At 48.0% G+C, this 19,922-nt stretch overlaps 2 protein-coding genes and 1 non-coding gene across 12 annotated transcripts; 2 read left to right on the forward strand and 1 right to left on the reverse strand.

Moving 5' to 3' along the window:
* Positions 1–3,278: 3,278 nt before the first annotated feature.
* On the reverse strand, positions 3,279–15,721 carry vash2 (vasohibin 2). 5 transcript variants are annotated; one of them, XM_086017977.1, is made up of 10 exons: positions 15,325–15,721; positions 14,369–14,499; positions 12,902–13,301; positions 11,190–11,278; positions 11,036–11,092; positions 10,567–10,641; positions 7,185–7,422; positions 6,861–7,004; positions 5,887–6,011; positions 3,279–5,053 (listed from the first exon to the last, which is right to left on the reverse strand). In XM_086017977.1, exons 3-10 carry the CDS (start codon positions 13,205–13,207, stop codon positions 4,984–4,986), a joined length of 1,104 nt encoding a protein of 367 aa, XP_085874103.1. In that variant the 5' UTR covers positions 13,208–13,301; positions 14,369–14,499; positions 15,325–15,721; the 3' UTR covers positions 3,279–4,983. The 5 variants fall into 5 exon arrangements, with proteins under 5 accessions (XP_085874103.1, XP_085874105.1, XP_085874102.1 ...); XM_086017979.1 differs by lacking the exon at positions 14,369–14,499; XM_086017976.1 differs by lacking the exons at positions 14,369–14,499; positions 15,325–15,721 and adding an exon at positions 14,188–14,360.
* trnat-ugu (transfer RNA threonine (anticodon UGU)) lies at positions 8,527–8,599 on the forward strand. The gene has a single exon. It is a non-coding gene; the product is annotated as a tRNA-Thr (tRNA).
* Positions 15,246–19,635, forward strand: LOC147128566 (cytochrome P450 2K1-like). Of its 6 annotated transcripts, none has more exons than XM_086017968.1 (9): positions 15,248–15,548; positions 16,150–16,312; positions 16,374–16,523; positions 16,786–16,946; positions 17,282–17,461; positions 18,369–18,510; positions 18,587–18,771; positions 18,992–19,088; positions 19,156–19,635. In XM_086017968.1, the coding sequence occupies exons 1-9, from the start codon at positions 15,330–15,332 to the stop codon at positions 19,341–19,343; spliced, it is 1,485 nt and encodes a 494-aa protein (XP_085874094.1). In that variant the 5' UTR covers positions 15,248–15,329; the 3' UTR covers positions 19,344–19,635. The 6 variants fall into 6 exon arrangements, with proteins under 6 accessions (XP_085874095.1, XP_085874094.1, XP_085874092.1 ...); XM_086017967.1 differs by having other exon boundaries at positions 15,249–15,548; positions 18,947–19,088; XM_086017969.1 differs by lacking the exon at positions 17,282–17,461 and having other exon boundaries at positions 15,246–15,548; positions 18,947–19,088.
* Positions 19,636–19,922: the final 287 nt, after the last annotated feature.

Consider the following 19,922-nt stretch of genomic DNA (forward strand, 5'->3'; position numbering starts at 1 on the left):
TTTTTGCGAAAAAAAATGACAACCGTTTTTTTTTGCCAAAAAAAAAAAAATGACAATGTATAGTAAGGGTATATATAGGCGTTTTTTTGCAAAGAAAAATGACATTTTTTTTTACAAAAAAATGACAATGTATAGTAAGGGTATATAGCGAGGCGTTTTTTGCAAAAAAATGACAATCTTTTTTTTTACAAAAAAATGACAATGTATAGTAAGGGTATATAGTAAGGCGATTTTTTGCAAAAAAATGACAATCTTTTTTTTTTTTTACAAAAAAATGACAATGTATAGTAAGGGTATATAGTAAGGCGATTTTTTGCAAAAAAATGACAATCTTTTTTTTTTACAAAAAAATGACAATGTATAGTAAGGGTATATAGTAAGGTGTTTTTTTGCAAAAAATGACAATCTTTTTTTTTTTACAAAAAAATGACAATGTATAGTAAGGGTATATAGTAAGGCATTTTTTTGCAAAAAAATGACAATCTTTTTTTTTTTACAAAAAAATGACAGTGTATAGTAAGGGTATAGTAAGTCCTTTTTCGCACAAAAAAATGACAATCTTTTTTTTTACCAAAAAATGACAGTGTATAGTAAGGGTATATAGTAAGTCCTTTTTTGCACAAAAAAATGACAATCGTTTTTTTGCGAAAAAAAATGAAAATGTATACTAAGGGTATATAGTATGTCCTTTTTTTGCGAAAAAAAATGACAACCGTTTTTTTTTGCAAAAAAAAAAATGACAGTATAGTAAGGGTATATAGTAAGGCGTTTTTTTGCAAAAAAATGACAATCTTTTTTTTTTACAAAAAAATGACAATGTATAGTAAGGGTATAGTAAGGTGTTTTTATCCAAAAAAAATGACAATCTTTTTTTTTTTACAAAAAAATGACAGTGTATAGTAAGGGTATAGTAAGTCCTTTTTCGCACAAAAAAATGACAATCTTTTTTTTTACCAAAAAATGACAGTGTATAGTAAGGGTATATAGTAAGTCCTTTTTTGCACAAAAAAATGACAATCGTTTTTTTGCGAAAAAAAATGAAAATGTATACTAAGGGTATATAGTATGTCCTTTTTTTGCGAAAAAAAATGACAACCGTTTTTTTTTGCAAAAAAAAAAATGACAGTATAGTAAGGGTATATAGTAAGGCGTTTTTTTGCAAAAAAATGACAATCTTTTTTTTTTTACAAAAAAATGACAATGTATAGTAAGGGTATAGTAAGGTGTTTTTATCCAAAAAAAATGACAATCTTTTTTTTTACAAAAAAATGACAATGTATAGTAAGGGTATAGTAAGTCCGTTTTTGCATAAAAAATGACAATCTTTTTTTTTTTACAAAAAACTGACAATGAATAGTAAGGGTATATTGTAAGGCGTTTTTTTGCAAAAAACTGCTGTGTATTCTTTTGAAGTTAGGTGTTTTTTACCAAAGATATATTGACAATGAGCAATATTACCTTCTGGCTGAGAGGATAGAGTCATGTAGTTGTAAACCTGAGGACCTGAGTTCAAATCTCAGACTTGCCATTTACACACATTTTTTTTTAAAATGACCATGTAAGGTGTTTTTTGTGAAAAAAAACGACCTTGTATAAGTAAGGTGGGGTTTTTTTTTCGAAAAATGTAAGGATATTGTAAGGCGTTTTTTTTATTCAAAAAAGTGGTAAGGGTATAGTAAGGCGTTTTTTTCTGAACAACGTGGTAAGTGTATAGTAAGGTGTTTTGAGGTTAGGTGTTTTTTTTGCCGAAGATATATTGACAATGAGCTAACACACCTTTAACTTTCTACTGGCTGAGAGGAGAAAGTCGCGTAGTTGGAAACCTGAGGACCCGAGTTCAAATCTCAGACTTGCCAATTTTATATATATATATAATTTTTTTTTTTAAATGACCATGTAAGGTGTTTTTTGTGGAAAAAAAACGACCTTGTATAAGTAAGGCGGGTTTTTTTTTTGAAAAATGTAAGGATATAGTAAGGCGGGTTTTTTTTTTAAAAAGTGGTAAGGGTATATAGTAAGGCGTTTTTTTCTGAAAAACGTGGAAAGTGTGTAGTAAGGTGTTCTTTTGAAGTTAGGTGTTTTTGGCCAAAGATATGTTGACAATGAGCAATCTTACCTTCCAGTTCTCTAATGGCTGAGAGGATAGAGTCATATAATTGTAAACCTGAGGCCCTGAGTTCAAATCTCAGACTTGCCATTTACATATAATTTTTTTTAAAAAATGACCATGTAAGGTGTTTTTTGTGAAAAAAACAACCTTGTATAAGTAAGGCGTTTTTTTCTTTAAAAACGTAAGGGTATAGTAAGGCATTTTTTTCTGAAAAATGTGGTAAGTGTATAGTAAGGTGTTCTTTTGAAGTTAGGTGTTTTTGGCCAAAGATATATAGACTTGAGCAGTATTGCTTTGCAGCTCGCTACTGGCTGAGAAGATAGTCGTGAAGTTGTAAATCTGAGGACCCGGATTCGAATCTCGGACTTGCCATTTACAAATATTTAAATAAATAAATAAAAAAGGCGATGTAAGGTGTTTTTTGTGAAAAAAAAACAACCTTGTATAGTAAGGCGTTTTTTCCGAAAAACGTGGTATAGTGAGGTTTTTTTGCGGGAAAAAAATACTGCAAAAAAAACGCCTTACTATCCATGGTCGCTTTTTTTTCGCAAGAAAACACCTTACACTTTACTACCTTACATGCTTGGGTTTTACTGCGAAAAAACGCCTTACTATACATGGTCTTTTTTTTTTTCACAAAAAAACACCGCGGTTGTTTTTTTTATAGTTAGTATAGTATAGTAACGCTGTTTTTTGTACGACATTTTTCCCCCCAAAAACACCATGTATATTGAGCTGTTTTTTGGGGAAAAAATGTCTTGCTATATTATATATATATTATATGTAATCATGGATGCCTTATTGACCCCTCTGTCTGCACGCCCCTGGCGCGCACACACACACAAACACCATCATCATAAGCTGCCACCTGCTTGGTGATCTTTCAAGCGCTGCAGCCTTCAAATATGAAGGATTATTTCTGCAAATGCGCCGCGCACGCACGCGGCAGTCAAGCCGATTAGGAGCTGTGCAGGCGAGACAACGTGTGCCATCCTTGCTCTCCTGCCTTCCCAAAAAACCCAAGGAAAAATTGTTCAAATCGCTTTTGTTTGAAAAGTAACAGAGTAAAATTACGATTGGTCTCGAGTACTTTTACTCGAGTACACATTGATTGCCCTTGAACGTGACGAGGTGGTGTACCTAATGAAATGACTTGCCAACCCCCAAAGAAAAGCAAAGCCATTTTATTGATTGCAGAAAACATGCATTGTCGTGGTAACAGTCAGATGACATCACAACAGTCCAGCGGCGGCGTGTTGGGGGTGTTGCCGTGGTTCCAAAAGCAAGCACCCTCCAGGGGGGGTTAACGCAAAGTTTTGGGGTTCAACTTGAAAAACACGAAAACATCTTTTTTTTTTTTTAAATGCATGTACTGCAAATACAAAACATCCTTGTTTTAACAACAGGCCACTTGTTCGCTATTTTTTTTTTGTTTTGCGTACATCATCGGAACACAAACGCATCACACTCAAAGGTCAATTACAATTCAAAAGAACATCATTCGAGGGGTGAAAAAGTTGACATTACAGTACTGAAAGTTGAGTAAGTTGAACTGCCAAGATGAATCACAAGATCCTCTCAAACGTGCCTTTGTGCTCATCCCGCAAAACGCCGACGTGCGTGTGCATCGATCGGCGCGGCAAACGTCAACGTCGGGAGAACGCTAAACTATTTGAGTCAAAACTTTTTGATAAAGCTTCAACTCATTTGAAAATGTCAACAAATCGGCCTGTAGGCAAGTTTGATCCCACCGGAGATTTGTGTTCCATTCCCGTGCATTCCAATTGGGACAAATTGTTTGGTCAACGAAATCTGCGTTGGCGCTTTCTGAGCTTCAAGCGTACGTTGGCTATGTTACATCGTCCGAAAGCGGCTCCACAAATGACAATCACATAGAAAAGGGCTTTTTTTTTTTTCTTTCCCACTACAGTAGTTCATTTCAATAACGGAACATTTTATGGTTATATGGAAGCATAAAGTTGTTGCATTAAAATGTGAAATTGCTCGCGTTAGAACATGAAAGTGAACTCTTTTTTTACGGGGGGCAGCAATATGCTTCGCTACAAAATGCCGCCAACAGCGCAACAACTTTGAATGCAACTGATTTTCAATTCCTTCCTTCCTGCCTGCCTGCCTGCCCGCCGACGAGTCCGCTTCTCAGCGGAGGTTGTTCGGCTTTGTCATGACAACGACAGCCCTGTAGATGGCGGCAGTGCATCGCCAGGAATTGGGAGATCAGCGCTGCTTTTGAGTAGAAGATAACGATTAGGCACCGGTCACGCACACCGTGCGGGCAGTCCGCATCGCTCGTGGCGCGTTTCGGAATCAGACGTCCGTAAAAAAGGCATTATTTTGATATTACAGTCTTCCTGTTTGTTGGAAAAAAAAAATGGGAAAAAAAGTCGATGCTCGTTTTGTCCAGAAGCGGAAGGCGTTCCACTTGATGAATTGAACTCCGGGAAACAATTTTGCTTTGGTATTTGATGACACGCAGCTCCTCATCTATGTTTGTCACCGATTGAGACTCAAAACCAAAGCATCAAACAAAACAAGCAAAATGCAGCAGCGTTATTTCCGTTTGGATTTGGGGATTTTTCTTGAAAGCCGACGTCGCGGCCGCCGCTTCTGCAATTGATGATCGTCTGGACGCCGAGCTCCTGGTCGTCATGGAGATCCCGTCGCAAGGTCTCCCGCGATTGGATGCTTTGCATTAATTGCGCGCACAGGGGGCGGAGTCCCGGACGACGCTCGACGTCATCGCCGAAGGCCAAGAAGGGAAGGACGGCCGGGGAAGGACGGCCGCGGAAGGACGGCCGGGGAAGGACGGCCGCGGAAGGACGGCCGGGAAAGTCCGCGAGGGATCCATCCGCAAGTCAGATTCGGATCTGGTAGCCGTCGATTGGTGCGCTCAGTTCGGGAGATTTGGTCTCCACGCACGCCGGCCTGCGCAAGATGCCAAACGCAAAACCTTTTTTTAGGACAACTCGACAACACACGCACACGCATGCACACGACCCAATTCGCCACGAGGACCGTTTCGGCCTCTGCGACGTCCCGTCTCGTCGTCATGTCCGCACGATCGTGTCCGGCGGTGGGCAACCCGCATGCGCCTCTTTCATCCTAATTTATGCTGCGGCTCTGCGCAGCTTGCCAAAATGTGGATGTTACGTGTCTCCGAAACGTGCATCGTGTCTTCTTAGTAAGTCGCCATTTTTAACTTTGGTGATCGCCATTGGTCTGTCGACCACGCGTCAGCGGCCGGCGCGCTCGCAAAGCCCAGCGACAGCAAAACTGCCCAATATCTGAACTAAGTATTGCATTTGTGTTTGTTCCTTTGTTTGATTGTGACCTCGGAATATTTAAATCAAATGATATAGTCGCTGTCGGCCGAAAATCTCGGAAGTCCCAACATGGTCAAATTCATTTAATTTTTATCATAAATCGACTCTTATGGTCCGTCCCTACTTTGTCCGTCATTTTTATGCAATTCGAGCGGCGAGAATACTCAAAGCACAATTTCACGGCCGGAGTGTGACGTGTCGTCCGTCTGCCGAATGCAGCCTTTTTATTTATTTATTTATTTTTTTTACTAGGCGGCTATAACGGCTCTCTGAGTGTGAAAGGTTGCCCCGTAGACTTTGGTCTTCTCGAATTACTGCGGCAGTCACGCCACATTGTCACTAAGTCGCAGCTGTCGCCAAAGTCGGCTCGTGTTTCGTCTCTGCCGCACAGCTGACATCGGTTGACGCGGCGTCTTATTTTTGTGGCCCACTTACGATTTGTCTCTGCGTCTCGCCGGTCGTCGCTGCGGGCTGCCGCCCTGCCGGTGGCGGCGCGGCGACAGAGACTTGCCGCGGCTTCGCTCCTTGATGGGAGACTGAGCGCTGGACGACTTCAAGATCTGAAAGCCACAAAGCAAGAAGAGCAGAAATGAGTTGCAGGCAAAGTCACACTTAACAGTCGCTGTCCGCCTGCCGCCGACATCAAGCCAAGCACACAAACGCAACTCTGGGCGTGGCCGCCAGGGGGTCAGCGGGATGCGCGACGGCTTTTCCTGGCACGGCGCCAACAGCTGTCCGATAAGCGCGAGAGAGACGAGCTACAAATTGTACTCACGTAAGAGTAGCGTCAGTTCACATGACACGACACGTTTGGCACCGGGATGGGACAAATCTCTGGCTTCGGTGTCACACTTTGACCACCTTCAAAAGTTTCTCCAACAGGATTCATCAAAACAAAACAAGGTCGCTGGCCGAGCGTCTTCTTTTTGGATCCAAAACTTGGCCTTGGTTGACTTTGATTCCTCAGACACAACAAGAACTCGGCCGGTCACCGTTTTCACATGACAACTGCACAGTTTGTTTGAATAGACGATCCGCTCAGATTGCGGCTTTTAAACTGGCCGATTGGTGATCGGCTTCAAATGACAGATTTCCTCACAGAGTAAAAGTCGGGTCCTTACTCGTGACAATACACACTTTTTTTCTTTTTTCATGCATCGAATTTACTGTGGCGATCACAACGTATGACGCAAGTATACCTAGCGCACATTTTGCTCACTTTTCATTTCATATTTTGATGACGAAAACCGATGCTAAATTTGGCCGCTAGCAACATGGCAAAGCTTAAACAGTGAGCGCACATAAATCCTGAAGTATATTTAGAAAAAAAAAAACAAAGTCATTGTTGGGGATTGTCAGCCGTGACCAGCTAAGCGTGCGCGTCGGCCGTTATGTAGGTCAGCGCGTACCTTCATCCTCATGTCTCGCCCGTGTTTCTCCAGCTGGCGCTTCATCTCCGGGGCGGCCGTCTTGGTGGCGTTGACCACCAGGTACTTCCACTCGATGGCCTGGCACACGTGCGGGTCGTGAGGCACGTACAGGCCGATCTTCACCTGGACGCCAAGCACGCACACACGAGGAAGGAAAACCTGGTCACACACGCCAATACTGCAGGACATACGCGACTCAAGACAACCCTAGCTCTGCCAGTGGGTCCATTGTACAAGGAAATGCACTTTTCAAAATTTAGCTTGCAACATAAAGCCAAAAAATGGAACAGGCGCCGTCGGTACCTTCTTGAGGCTGTGCTGGTATCGCTTGTAGGAGCTCTCAAAGTCGGCCACCAGCTCGCCGAGCGTGCGGTGGCTGAGCGGCTTGTCCATGAGGTCGGAGCGCCGGCTCATGCCCAGCGAGCCGTAGCGTCCGTTGCAGTAGACGCCCAGGACCACGTGGTGGAAGCAGTGGCCCGAGAACTGCGTCTTGAAGCTGATGGGGAAGCGCTCCAGCGACGTCAGGCCGTTGGTCAGGTAGCTGCGCGTCGCATGTAAGGATTTGCCTTCCAAATCAAACTTGCGTCGCTGTGTATAAACACAACTTTGTCACAGAGCAAAGTGCAGCAGGAGGAAGGCAACGTTGGCAAATGCTGGCAACGTCACGTAAGCACAAAACAACTCATCAAAACACTCCGAGGCATTTGTCAGAATGTTTCCGTCTCATTGTCTCTCTCTATCCGCATCCACCAATTGATACCGAATTGAAAAATAGACTCGTTAATTTGTCCAGATGCTACTGAACGTAGCCAGGACTAAGCAAAACTCGCCTTCAAAGACATTTTTACTCTGGCATTGTTTTAGTGTTTTACTGCCTTTACTGTTTTTATTGTATTTGCTTGAACTGTCTTTGCTTTGTCTCATTTTTACTGTCTGTGCAGCACTTTGTGTGCTGCTGTGATTGTACTCTATGAAGTTGAGTTGCGTTGTCTATTCTACTTCTTTGGATCTTATTTTTGTACCTTTTCATGTGTCGAATTGTATGTATTTTGTATCTTGTCCCGTGTTTTTGTCCTGTCCTTACTAAATAAACTCCAAATTGATCAATACACGAACGGATTATTAGGCGTATCTATCTCTTTTCGTGTGTTTGGTTTGACGACGTCTTGTTTTGAAAGCTGTTTTCAATTCTCGCGCGTTTTGCAAATCTCGCGGGATACGCCGCCGGCCGTCAGCGTCCGGTTTGAGTGACGTCATCTACTGGTGTCGCTGTTGCAAACAAAGCAAACCGGTGGCGGCTAGAAAGACTCCAATTGTTCTGCCGCAGCCTTGTTCCCTTTTGAGTAAAAGGAAGCTGCGAAGGTCGTGAGGCAGCAGAAGCGAACAGGCTGCAAACGAGTGTGAATGGCTCGGCTAATATCCGTGTCGCGGCTAATGAATGGCTCGTTTCTGGAAGCAGCTCGCGGGAGCTTCGCTGGCTCGTCACAGGACAGTCACACGGCAGGCAGCACAGCAAAAATGACACTTTCGGAACGTGTTTCGCTCGCAGGAAGTCACGATGATGCTTTGAGGGGAGGGGAAAGTGCATGAGGCGTCCCGGCTGGCGAATGCTCAAAATGGGCGTACTGATCGGCTAAGAATGTGAGGCCTCATAGCTCAGTGGTTAGAGCACTGGTCTTGTAAACCAGGGGTCGCGAGTTCAATTCTCGCTGGGGCCTATCAATTTTTTTTTCCTTTTTTAAAGGCCGCATCTTACATTTGAAAAATACAAATTAAACATCTCTTTGGTAGAACGCAGTTATTTCCACCCCCCTGTTTTTTTTTTTTTTTTTAGCTTTAAACGTAAGCAATCTAAAGAGGCCACTGGCATACTGTTCAGTTTTTGTGTGGCATTTTTCCTTTGTGAGCAACGACAGTACTAAAGGCCTTTTCACACTGCACCGCACCATTTCAAGCTTTTTTTGCAACCCTTTCATGGTATATGCGCTGTGGCGGCGCACGAAGCACAGCGGGGTTCTTACGTTCTACACCAATTTCACTCAGGGGGACAGTCAACCCGTTTCCGGCTACTTACTGAAACTCACTTCACTTGGTTAACCTTAAAACACATAGCCCAGCAAGCACACGCAAATAGTATTTATAATTTAGCTCGCTGGTGTGTGTGTGTTCCTCTCCATTGCTTTGAGTCAGGTTATGAAGGGGGAAAAAAAAAGGACATTACGTCCTATGCCTGCACAATAAAGCCATCAAGGCAGACTGATATTGAGACTGAGCCTGAGGTTGCCACAGACAGAAAAGCAAAGGGAGACTGCGCATCCACCAGCACTGGACCATCATTTTTTTTTTTTTTTTTTAATTGTCTGCTAAATGTGTGTGTGAGAGACTAAAACCAACTTGGCATTAACAGGGATGGTAGGACATGAATTAAAATATGATGCCAATTTGTCTGCCTTCAGGCTTTAGGACTCATTTACAGAATGTACTGAATACAATTTAGTGAAGCAATTCATGAAGAGGGTGAAGCCACTCGGACAACGGTAGATGGATGTCATTTGTCAATGCCTGCAGGGCCAATCCACTCACGCCCAATCCAAATGTTTCACAAGTAGTGAGGTTTTTTGTTTTTCTTTTGTATTCAAAATATTTGCCACCACTGTACTGCCACGCGTCAAGGAGGAATAGTGAGTTAGCGTTCAAAAGAGTTGTCAACTTGCAACAAGTTCCACGAATGCACCAAAAAGTGTGGCCCCAAAACCTTTGAGTGAGTTTGAGTTACCTTGATTGAGCGTTCCACCTGGAACCCACACGTCACTTGCAACACCTCTTGTCCTCCTCCTCACGGATTTTGTGTTGTGTTTTCTTTTCTGTTCTGTTCTCTTCCAGCAGGAAAAGGCACCGGGCGACTTTCTGTTGGCTTGCTTAGCAATCGGTGCCTAATATGGGCATGCTTACGCCTTCCTTGTTTGATTGGATGATTGAAGGAGAAGATTTTGTCTGCTTATTTCCGATTGTATCGTTTATCGTCTGTCTTTATTTGCATTTGCTTTTTTTTTTTTCCCTTGTGCTCAATGCCCTTACCAGGATCAATAAGTGAAATAAATCAAGGAGTAAGTATGTGGGAGAAAAAAAAAAATCCTGTTTTCTACCCCATGCATGGTGTGAATCACGAAAGACCAGTGCAGTGTGAACAGGCCTTCATCTTTTTGCTGCTTTCCTTGTGGGCCAAATAATAGTCAGATTGCCTCTCGAGACCCACACGTACGCCCCCCCCCCAAAAAAAATATTAAAATGAAAAAAAGCGGCATTTTGCATTCTTCTCAGTTTTGCTTTCTGCTAATGAGAGGTGATTACAACTCAACCTTTTGCAAATATCAAACAATGAAGCAATGTGTGCCCGCGCATGTGAGTGCCGGTAAAAGGGGGGGGGGTGAGGACTTTGAAGTGAGCTCCTGTTGCCTGGCAACAAGGTTGGGTTAGAACGGGCGAGGATGACGGCGACGTGGCGCGGCGACTTGTCAGCTAGATTTCACGCACACAGCAAACATGTGACCCCCTCCCCATGCGCGTGCGTGCGTGCGTGCATGTCAACTTAATTGGGGGATGGCTTGTCCAGTCCGAGAGAGGAGAGCGGGGGTTCGGTTGGGGGTCAAGCGTCCAATGAGGGCGAAGCGCAGCAAAAGGATACATGGCCAGGATGACGGCTTCCAGACATTTGATTGGCAGAGACTCTCGCACCATCTCCCGCGCCGTCTCCATCAAGCTGCCAAGGGGAAGAGCACGCTAGCACGCTTGCGCCATGAAAACATCTCCTCAGATCACAAATCTGATCATTTGCGATGGCCATGGACCATTTCCCGTCTGCATATTCAAGGGGCCCGCGCGGTCCCAGTCGGCCAACGACGAGCGACGGAGCGGGACGGCGTGGCGCCATGAAATATGCGGGACGGAACGCGCCGGCGCTGAGGCCGTGCGCGGCTCCGCAAATGACGAGACTGCGACTGCTCCAATCCGAGAATATCCCTTAGGAGGGCCGTCTGTCAACATTTTGGTCCCGATGAGCGCTTTGAGTCGGGGAAGCGCACTTTGCACTTTCTAATCCGGTGCCACGTGACGTAACGCAACAACACATGTGGATAGCGGGAAAGGCGACCAACCCGCAGAGAGGCCGGTTCTTCTTGATCTCAAAGAACTGCGTGCCCGTGTGGTTGTATCTGCCGGAAGCGGTTAAGAAGCGTCCACCCGCCGCTCGTGCGTGCAAACATTGGGCGCTGCCACCGACGGGACCATCTGTCCCCAAAAAAAGGATACTGCAGAGCCTTCATGAAATTCTGGACCACCACGAGCCAGTCTGGCACCGACATTGTCGGCTTGAAGGTGGGCAGCGGGGGGGCGTGATGCTGCCGACCGAGAGAAAACAGAGGCGTTAGCTATTGCGCCCGAATCGTTTCCAACCAAGTGGCCATACTTTTTGTTTCAGAAGCGTTGCCGTTCCGCCTTTGCGCTTGCGGTTCGAAAACGCCACGGCAATCGGTGTCGTACGCGTGTGCCCGTTTTTGAACGGCGGCTTCCTTGTTGTTGTTTTTTGCACGCGCAAACCTGGAGGAAATGACGCTGCGAGTGTTCACAGTGAGTCACACTTCCTGCCGGGCCAGCTGCATCAGCCCCCCGCCCCCCAATCAAATTGTCTCCCTTCCTGTGTTGCGCGCCCTCTTCCTCCTCTTAATCTCGCCTCGCTGTGCTCAGTTGGCACGGCAAAGAGCAAGCGCGTCCTGACAAGATGAAACCGCGGGGCGGCCGGCGTGTGCCACGCCCACTCAGTCAAAGTCCAGTCCAGTTGGCGTCCGGAGATTATCCGCTGGCCAGATTGTATTGGAGGGATTATTTTCTTTGTGCGATTGAGGCCACGCAGGCGGCCGGAGAGCGAGAGTCAACACCAAACGCCGCCACCGCTGCAAAGGTTCCAGAGCGACTGCGGCCAAAGTACGGGCCAGGGCCACGGCCACGGCCTACAGGGGGGGGGGGGGGCGCTCCTTGCAACCAATTAGCAAGGCCTCCGGCATAGTTGCCGGATTCATTTCACGGTTCGGCCCAAACATTGCTTGAAGTCATTCATCTCCTTTCGAGGCGCAACCATTCATCAGTAACTAACCTGTTCTCACATTGTTTGACAGCTATTTTGATAGTCAATCACTGAGCCCTCGTTTGACTTCACATTGTCGGAAATTCAGCCTCTCGACGGAAAAGTATTCTCCAATTTCTGTTATCCTCCATAAAAGCGGACGGATTATCATTGTGTTGAATCAAAAGAAGACGTCTGCAGACGTCCCATTTCCAGACGGCCAATACGGATCCAAAAAACGCCTCGAAAGATGCTCAATTGTTTCGCCAGCGGCGCGCCGTCGAGGCGGCACAGACATTTCCAAGTGAGAAAAATGACAGAGGTGAACAAAAACTACTTCCGCCTCACGTTTTTGTTAAGACCGAGGACCATTTGGAGTGGCGTCCTTAATTGGGGCAACGTCACATGGGTGTCCAAAGCGAAATGTCTTGCGCTCAAGATTTCAAAGTCATCATCAAAAAGGTCACTGGCGGCTTTTTTGATGATGAAAAAGGGCGCCGCCGTTCAAATTGGCCGACTGAAATCCAAGCGTTGGCGGCCACCAACGTTTCAAGTGTCTCGCCCAGGTTCTGGCCCAACTCGTCTGAAATTCCCATTTGGAAGTCACTGTAATGACTAACAATTCCCTGTAGGTGGCGACGTATTGTTTGGAGAACGGCAGCTTTAACGGACTATTTCAGGTCGACGTATGGTGCAAGCACGGAAGAGAAAAGATGAAACAATGGATGGAGTGAATGGCAACGCCACTGACATTGAACTTTAGTCCATGCTGTAAAGTCAGAGCTGAAAATGTGTTGAAAGCATGTGGGAGGGGTCAAAACCTCACGGCAAAGGAACTGTTTTCGCGACGTACAGTCTCACAAATAGTAGAGATTTTGCGCGGGTTGACGCTCCGTCTCACCTTGGGCAGGTAGGCGGCGTTGCGTATGGCGTCCACCATCTCCTGGCCCTCGGGGTGCACGGCGGCCACGTGGGCCCACATCCGCTCCCAGGTGGGCCCTTCGATGGGGAAGCCGGCGCGGTTGACGTAGAAGAGCAGCCCTCCGTCCTTCTCCTCTTCCTCGCGGTTGGGGCTGCTGCCTTCGCTCGACTCCTCGCGGGCGGCCCGGCGCAGCAGGCAGTGGGCGCTGGAGCTCTTGGAGCGGCCGTGCCGGCTAAGCTTGGCCGGCCGGGCGGCCGCCCGGCTCGGCGGGTCGGGGCCGGTCATGGGGAGGACGAGGAAGAGGAGGATGACGGACGAGTCCCGCTACGGGAGCATCCTCGTGGCTGCGCCTTGCCTTGGTGAGAGCATGCTGACAACCCTGGCAACAGAAATAGTCAACTTGTAAATCAACAACACGACAAACCCATTTTTGCACGTCTCACACTTTACTTGAGTGAGTACAACATGAACACTTCAACTTCAGTAGGAGCCTAAATGCGACAGAACTAACTATCACTGATTGTGAAAAGAGCTACAATGTCTAAAAATAGAGCTGAGGGACCAACAACTGTGGCGATGACGTCAAAAGTCACCCAGAAAGCGACGTCTGGCCAGTCAACTCTGATACAAAGTTGCTTCTCTCTTTCTTTTTAAGTAACCTGGTAGACAGCAAGCATTCGGCAAACGCGCAGCATTTCTGCAGCATGACTTTAAAATGACTTCATGTTGTTGTTGTTGTTTTGAGGACATCCGTTAAAACGTCGTCAATTCACTCACCACATCGTGCGCCGGCGTCACGCAAACGACGTGGGAAAAAAAAGACGAATTCAAAACTCTTGCACAATAGAAAAAATGTTACGGCATTCAGGTGCACTCTTGTTTAGTTTTGTCCTGTTTTGGTGTTGCGAGCCTTTGCAACTTTATCCCTTTCCTTCCCATTGCTGTCAAACTCGCGCTTACGTGACCGCCAAGACCGGAAATGCCATACAACCGACTTCAGAGTATAGTCATATACGCAAGTCAAATATACGCTTGGATTAACGACGTGGACCAAACTGCTGACGACCAAGTTAAGAAATATTCCAAATTAACCCTTCAGTCACAACGGAGCGTTAATAAATGTATAACAACAAAATCTAGCACGCGAGGTTTTTAACTGTGAAAATCCCTGCCCGACATTCTTGTTGGCTTGACTCCCTCGCTCGTCCTGCCTTGTCTTGTCTCACTGCGGGCCCTTTGCCGCTCAAACGAGGAGAATGAATTACCCCTTGTGAGCGTTCCTCGCCTTTCAGCGGCTCCCCGACGCCTCTTTATCGGCTATCACGTTCGCAGTGGCGGCGTCATGTTAATTCAAGTGCCCGTCGCCAGCCTCCTCACACGATGAAAGCGCCGGCGAGGAGAGGCAACGATGCGTCTCGCTCCTCACTGTTGCAGAGTAGCTCGTACCCGTGCTGCGGCTGGCTGGCTTCCCATTGGTCGAGCCAACAATGAGGGGCGGGACGAAGAGGCATCGCTGTATGACGCTGCTGTCCGATTGGTCAGTTTGGAGGCGTAAGGCGGAACAAGTCTTCCTCTATCTGCAATGACAAGGATTCTGTTGCACATTGTCACAACGGCGGAGTTGATCTTTCATTTTTGACTAACTTTAATTCCAACGCACACAGTTCTAAGGAGAAAATACCGTTTTATAAATCAAATGAAAACGATAATAAACGTGAGGGAAATTGCACTCATGCAATGCAACTGCATCGATTTCAGCAGCAAAGGTTGATACGTGCATGAAGATGCCGTTATGCTGCCAAGTAGCGACGCTCCTTCGCTTGCATTAGAGCACCTTCTGCTGGATGTTAAGTGTATTCAAAAGACAACTGAAATCGCAGAATAACGTACTGTGAAGTTATTCTCCCTTCAGAAGTTCATTTAGCAGCGGTTCTCCTTTTTTTTGTTGTTTTACATCAAGTACTACCCGAAAAAACGTCTTAGCTGTTTTTACTTTGGAAAAACTGTGATCGAATCCAACCAATTGTCCTCACATGTTACGGATCAAACCAGTAACCAACCAATTTATGGAGAACAAAATAGGCAGTTTAACCTTTCAGGAAAATAATGTTTTTCTTTGCAGCCCTATATGAAGAACCTTTAAACAGATTGGGTGTGAACATTTGAAATGCTTTTGCAATGGGAAAAAAACGCTTCTGATTTTGAGAGCGCACCATTTGTCCGACTTCAAGGTCAAATCAGGACATGAGTTGGAATGTCGCGCTCCATGTGTAAACCATAATGTGGGCCACAAAACCGGATGGACGAGCCCAGCCCCCAGCTCCCTCCTCCTTCCCGCTATATCAACTGTCACATCATCTCGATCTTTTGGCGTTGTTGTGCAGCTTCGCGACTTATCCTACCACAGATGGGTATTCTGGACGTCCTCCTGCAGCCCGGCGGCGTCCTGCCAACGCTGTTGGCGGCGATCGCCGTCCTGCTGCTGCTGCTGCTGCTGCTCTCCGCGCCCTCGCCCGCTTGGAGTCGGCCGGAAAGCGCCAACGAGCCTCCGGGCCCGAGACCGCTGCCTCTGCTGGGGAATCTCCTGCAGATGGACCTCAAGAGACCCTACAACACCCTGGTGGAGGTCCAGATAGCAATTAACAACTTCGCTCCTTGTGTGTACAAACGGCAGAGGTGGGGGGACTCGAGTCACGTGACTTGACTCGAGTTTCATTAGACTCAATTGCCAGCTATAAGACTCGCGACTTGCTTGGCTAAACTTTCGATGGGCAAGACTGCACCCGAGTCCGATTTGGAATTCGTGAGGCTGGACTCGTCTTTGACACGAGCTACAAAACCCCGACAAGTCTTGCGTGTTTATGTTTGAAAGTGTGTATTTTTGCTTTGTTTTGGGAGAAATGTTCTTCTGTTCGTAGTGCGCACACGCCTGGCAAGCGCCCCCTGGGGCTCAAATCGGTCAAGAGAATGGCAACAACATGCACGGTTTGCAACAAACAAAGTTGGCCTTCCAATTGCTTGTCAAGCAGCACGTGCAGAAAGGTGCGCGCAAATCCAACAACTGGGGAATTGATAGGTTTGCAGTAGGTCAAATGAACAAAATGGATCCTGAGCGTTCGTGGGAAAGTCCAATGTGGCAAAATGTTACTCCCGCCTCTGCAGGATAGCGTCAAACGCTTGACATTGGAGGACTGACCTTCCATCCAAGTTGTCTTCCACGTCCTCAGATGTCCAAGAAGTACGGGCCGGTGTTCACGGTCTACCTGGGCTCCAAGAAGGTGGTGGTCCTGGCCGGCTACAAAGCGGTGAAGGAAGCGCTGGTCAACCACGCCGAGGACTTTGGAGACCGAGATGTCTTGCGCATCGTGAGGCAGTACAACGACGGACACGGTGAGTCCCGAGACGGGATGGCGAGCCGCGAGCCTCGATGATGTTGCTTTCGACGCCCAAGGCGTCCTGTGGAGCAACGGCGACTCGTGGAAGGAGATGCGACGCTTCGCTTTGAGCAACCTGAGAGACTTTGGCATGGGAAAGAAGGCGTGCGAGGACAAGATCAGCGAGGAATGTCAGCACCTCTTGCAAGTCTTCAGGAACTTCCAAGGTAAAGCTTGGGGTATAAAGGCACACCGCGGCTCCAAACGATATAACCGTCGTTCGTCCGTTGCCTCCGGACAAACAACGGACAAAATGATTTGAAGTGGCGCAGTGCCTCTCACTGAGCCGAGAGCTGTCGTTCGTATCGAACGCAGCTTGTTAGGGCGGCCGGGACAGGCAAGCTGCTCGAAGACGTCCGCCGCGACCTCTCGGCGAGGATCTCGCAGCGCGCGTCAAAAGCTGGCCCGTGTCTTCGTTTGGTATTTTAGGCGGGGCCTTTGACACCACGCAGCCGATCAACTACGCAGTGTCCAACATCATCAGCTCCATCGTGTACGGGAACAGGTTCGACTACGACGATCCCGAGTTCACCGCCATGGTGGACGGCATGAACCGCAAAATCCAGCTGGCGGGCTCACCGTCCGCCCAGGTACTCAAATTGAATTTCTTCCATAATTCCCAATTATACTTCAAGTATCTTTTCTTGAAAAAAAAAAAAAAAGAATACATTCAAGTCACATGGGCACGGAGGACGTTGCATCATTCAGATCCCGTGCGGGCCTGTGAAATGGTGTCAAATCTTTTGGGACCGCGTGTTTATAAACGGCGCACGTACACGGTGTGTGCGCATGGCAGACTTTCAGCCACGGTCTTGTGGCTGGAGCTGGAAAAGATATTCCGTGTGAAAGAACGGCTCGCGCGATAGCTCCTCGCTCCGATCACCGTCTGCGTCTTTCTTAATGAGCGCCGCCCCCTCCTCCCCAGGTGTTCGACTTGTTCCCACGGCTCGGCAGGATGCTGCCACACAACAAGGAATTCTTCCGACTGACAGCCGATTACGGAAAGAAGAATGTGGAGATATTCGGCCGACTGAGGGCAAGTCTCAATCCGCTGTTGTGCAGAAGCCTGGTGGACGCCTTCTTGGTCCGGAAGCAACACCTGGAGGTGCAAAGGCAAAAGCGGCACGGGTTTCAATTGAGACGAGCGTAAAGGCCAACAACGCGTGCGTGAACTAGCTTAAGCGCAGCGACTGCAAACGGCCTGGCCTCAAAGTCGCACAAGTGAAACTGAAACAGCTGCGGTCTCAGGAGGGCAACGCGCTAAAAGTTGCGGGGGTCCAAGCAAAAGATCGATTCGAGTCGGGGCTCCGGCTCGGCCGTCCGAGGACATTCGCCGGCGTTGTCCTAAAGCCGCTCCTTTCCCGTCGTAGGGCGAAGTGGCAAAAGATCAAGCCTTCGGGCCCCGTCTCAGGTCAAGAATGCAGCAGAGCAGGTTTTCGTCCAGCATGTCTCTGAAAATGACCGCAAGCCAGATGAGACTGAAAAGGCCCATCATTCCCCACGCGACGGCTAGCATTGGCACCAAAGACTTTGATCTTGTCTCACGGGACCAGAGAACGTTGTCTCGCGGTCCGAAGGTCCTTCGGGCGCCTTCGGGCAGCGCCTCTCGGATGGCTCGGCGATTGTGGGATCGCGCGGGCCCGCATCCTCTCGGTCGGAGAGTCTTCGGGTGACATCGTCGCACGGTGCCCCGGCGGCAGTCGCGGCTGCCGAACACAAAAACAAACAATCAGATCCTGCCCAAAGACAGATCCTCCGACCCCTGCCAGCTATTCAAACCCGACGCGATCTTCCCGCCGCGATTCACACGACCCGCGACGGCCTCGAACTCCGAGGATGCCTTCATTCGATCTGTCGATGGCCGCGTTCCTTTTCCACGTGTCGTGCAACTAAATGGATGACGTGGATTCAGTTAAAGAACCCCAAAATCAATGCATTTTGGATCGCAACAGGATTACGATGTATAGCGTTGTCTGCGGCGAGCTTCACGGATGGTCTGTCGGTGCACTCAGGAGAGCGGCAGCGCCAACACTCACTTCCATGACGAAAACCTGATGTGGACCGTTCAGAACCTCTTTGCCGCCGGCACCGATACGACGGCCGCTACGCTCAGGTGGTCTCTGCTCTTCATGGCCAAGTACCCCGACATCCAAGGTAAGACCTTCAAGTCTTCAAGATCCTCGAGCGGTCTGCATCAGAAGCTCGAGGCCCGGCCGGCTCCCCCGCGCAGACAAGGTCCACGAGGAGCTGCGCAGGGTGATCGGCGATCGTCAGGTCCAGGCGGAGGACCGCAAGAACTTGCCCTTCACCGACGCCGTCATCCACGAGACGCAGCGGCTGGCCGACGTCGCGCCCATGGCGCTGCCTCACCGCGCCAGCCGGGACGTCACCTTCCGGGGCTACTTCATCAAGAAGGTGAGACTGGGGACGCCAAAACATTTTTCTCAGCGCTAGAAGCTTCTCCCTGGAAGCGGGAGCTTGCGCGGGGGGCCGGAAACTTCTTTCCGCATTGGTCGAACCTTCTCTTGGGACGACTGTAAGACTTTCTCCGGAGACTAAAAGCTCCCGCGCGTGCACGTGCGTTGAGCAGGACACCAGCGTCTGCGTGCTGCTGACGTCCGTCCTGCATGACCAGAGCGAGTGGGAGAAGCCCTATTCCTTCCATCCCGAGCACTTCCTGGACGAGGACGGGAAGTTTGTCAAGAACGACGCCTTCATGCCCTTCTCTGCAGGTGGGAAAGGCCACGCGACGGGCAAAGCTCGCGCTCGTGACAGCGCCGTTTGCCGCTTGTGCCGCAGGTCGCCGGCTTTGCCTGGGAGAGAGCCTGGCCCGCACGGAGCTCTTCGTCTTCTTCGTCACGCTGCTGCAGCACTTCCGCTTCCGACCTCCGCCGGGGGTGTCCGAGGACAGCCTGGACTTGACGCCCCGCGTGGGCTTCACGCTCAGCCCGACCGCGCACGAGCTCAGAGCGCTGGACCGAATGTGAGCGCCACAGTTTCAGCCAAGGAACATTTGATTTCCAAAATGCATTCTGAAATCATTCAAGGTGAAAAGCAGAACTGTTACCATGTTGTTTGAATCAACTTAACGCTAAATACTAACGCATAAGAGGAAATGACGCAGGCTAATGAATAGCACCGTTATATTTGAACACATTCAGTGCAGCAACACATGGAGACAGACAACATCTATACTCCCCAGGCATGTATTATTTATCCTCTGCCAAAACGACTCTTTTTTTGAGATTACTGAGTCACAATAAAATCATTTGTCTGTCACCTGGTGGCCAAGTCATACACACACGCACACACACACACACACACCAAGGAGCTGCAATTCAATCATGATGATAAACTATCATTCTTTTCTATTGCAATATGGACTCACAAGTACAATATTATATGAATAACATATTCGTGCGTGTGGGGCGTAACGGATGAACGACATTTCCTTTCATTTTGAGCCCGAAAAGGATGATTTGAGATCCAACTGTTAGGAGTTAGGAGTTGTGAGCGTGGTGGCCGCGCAACAAATTCAGCTCGGATCTCAAGGCACCAGCGGAGAC

This window comes from Filicampus tigris, chromosome 20, assembly GCF_054856515.1.
Source record: "Filicampus tigris isolate MCC_2025a chromosome 20, RoL_Ftig_1.0, whole genome shotgun sequence".
In the NCBI taxonomy this organism is placed as follows: Eukaryota; Metazoa; Chordata; class Actinopteri; order Syngnathiformes; family Syngnathidae; genus Filicampus; species Filicampus tigris.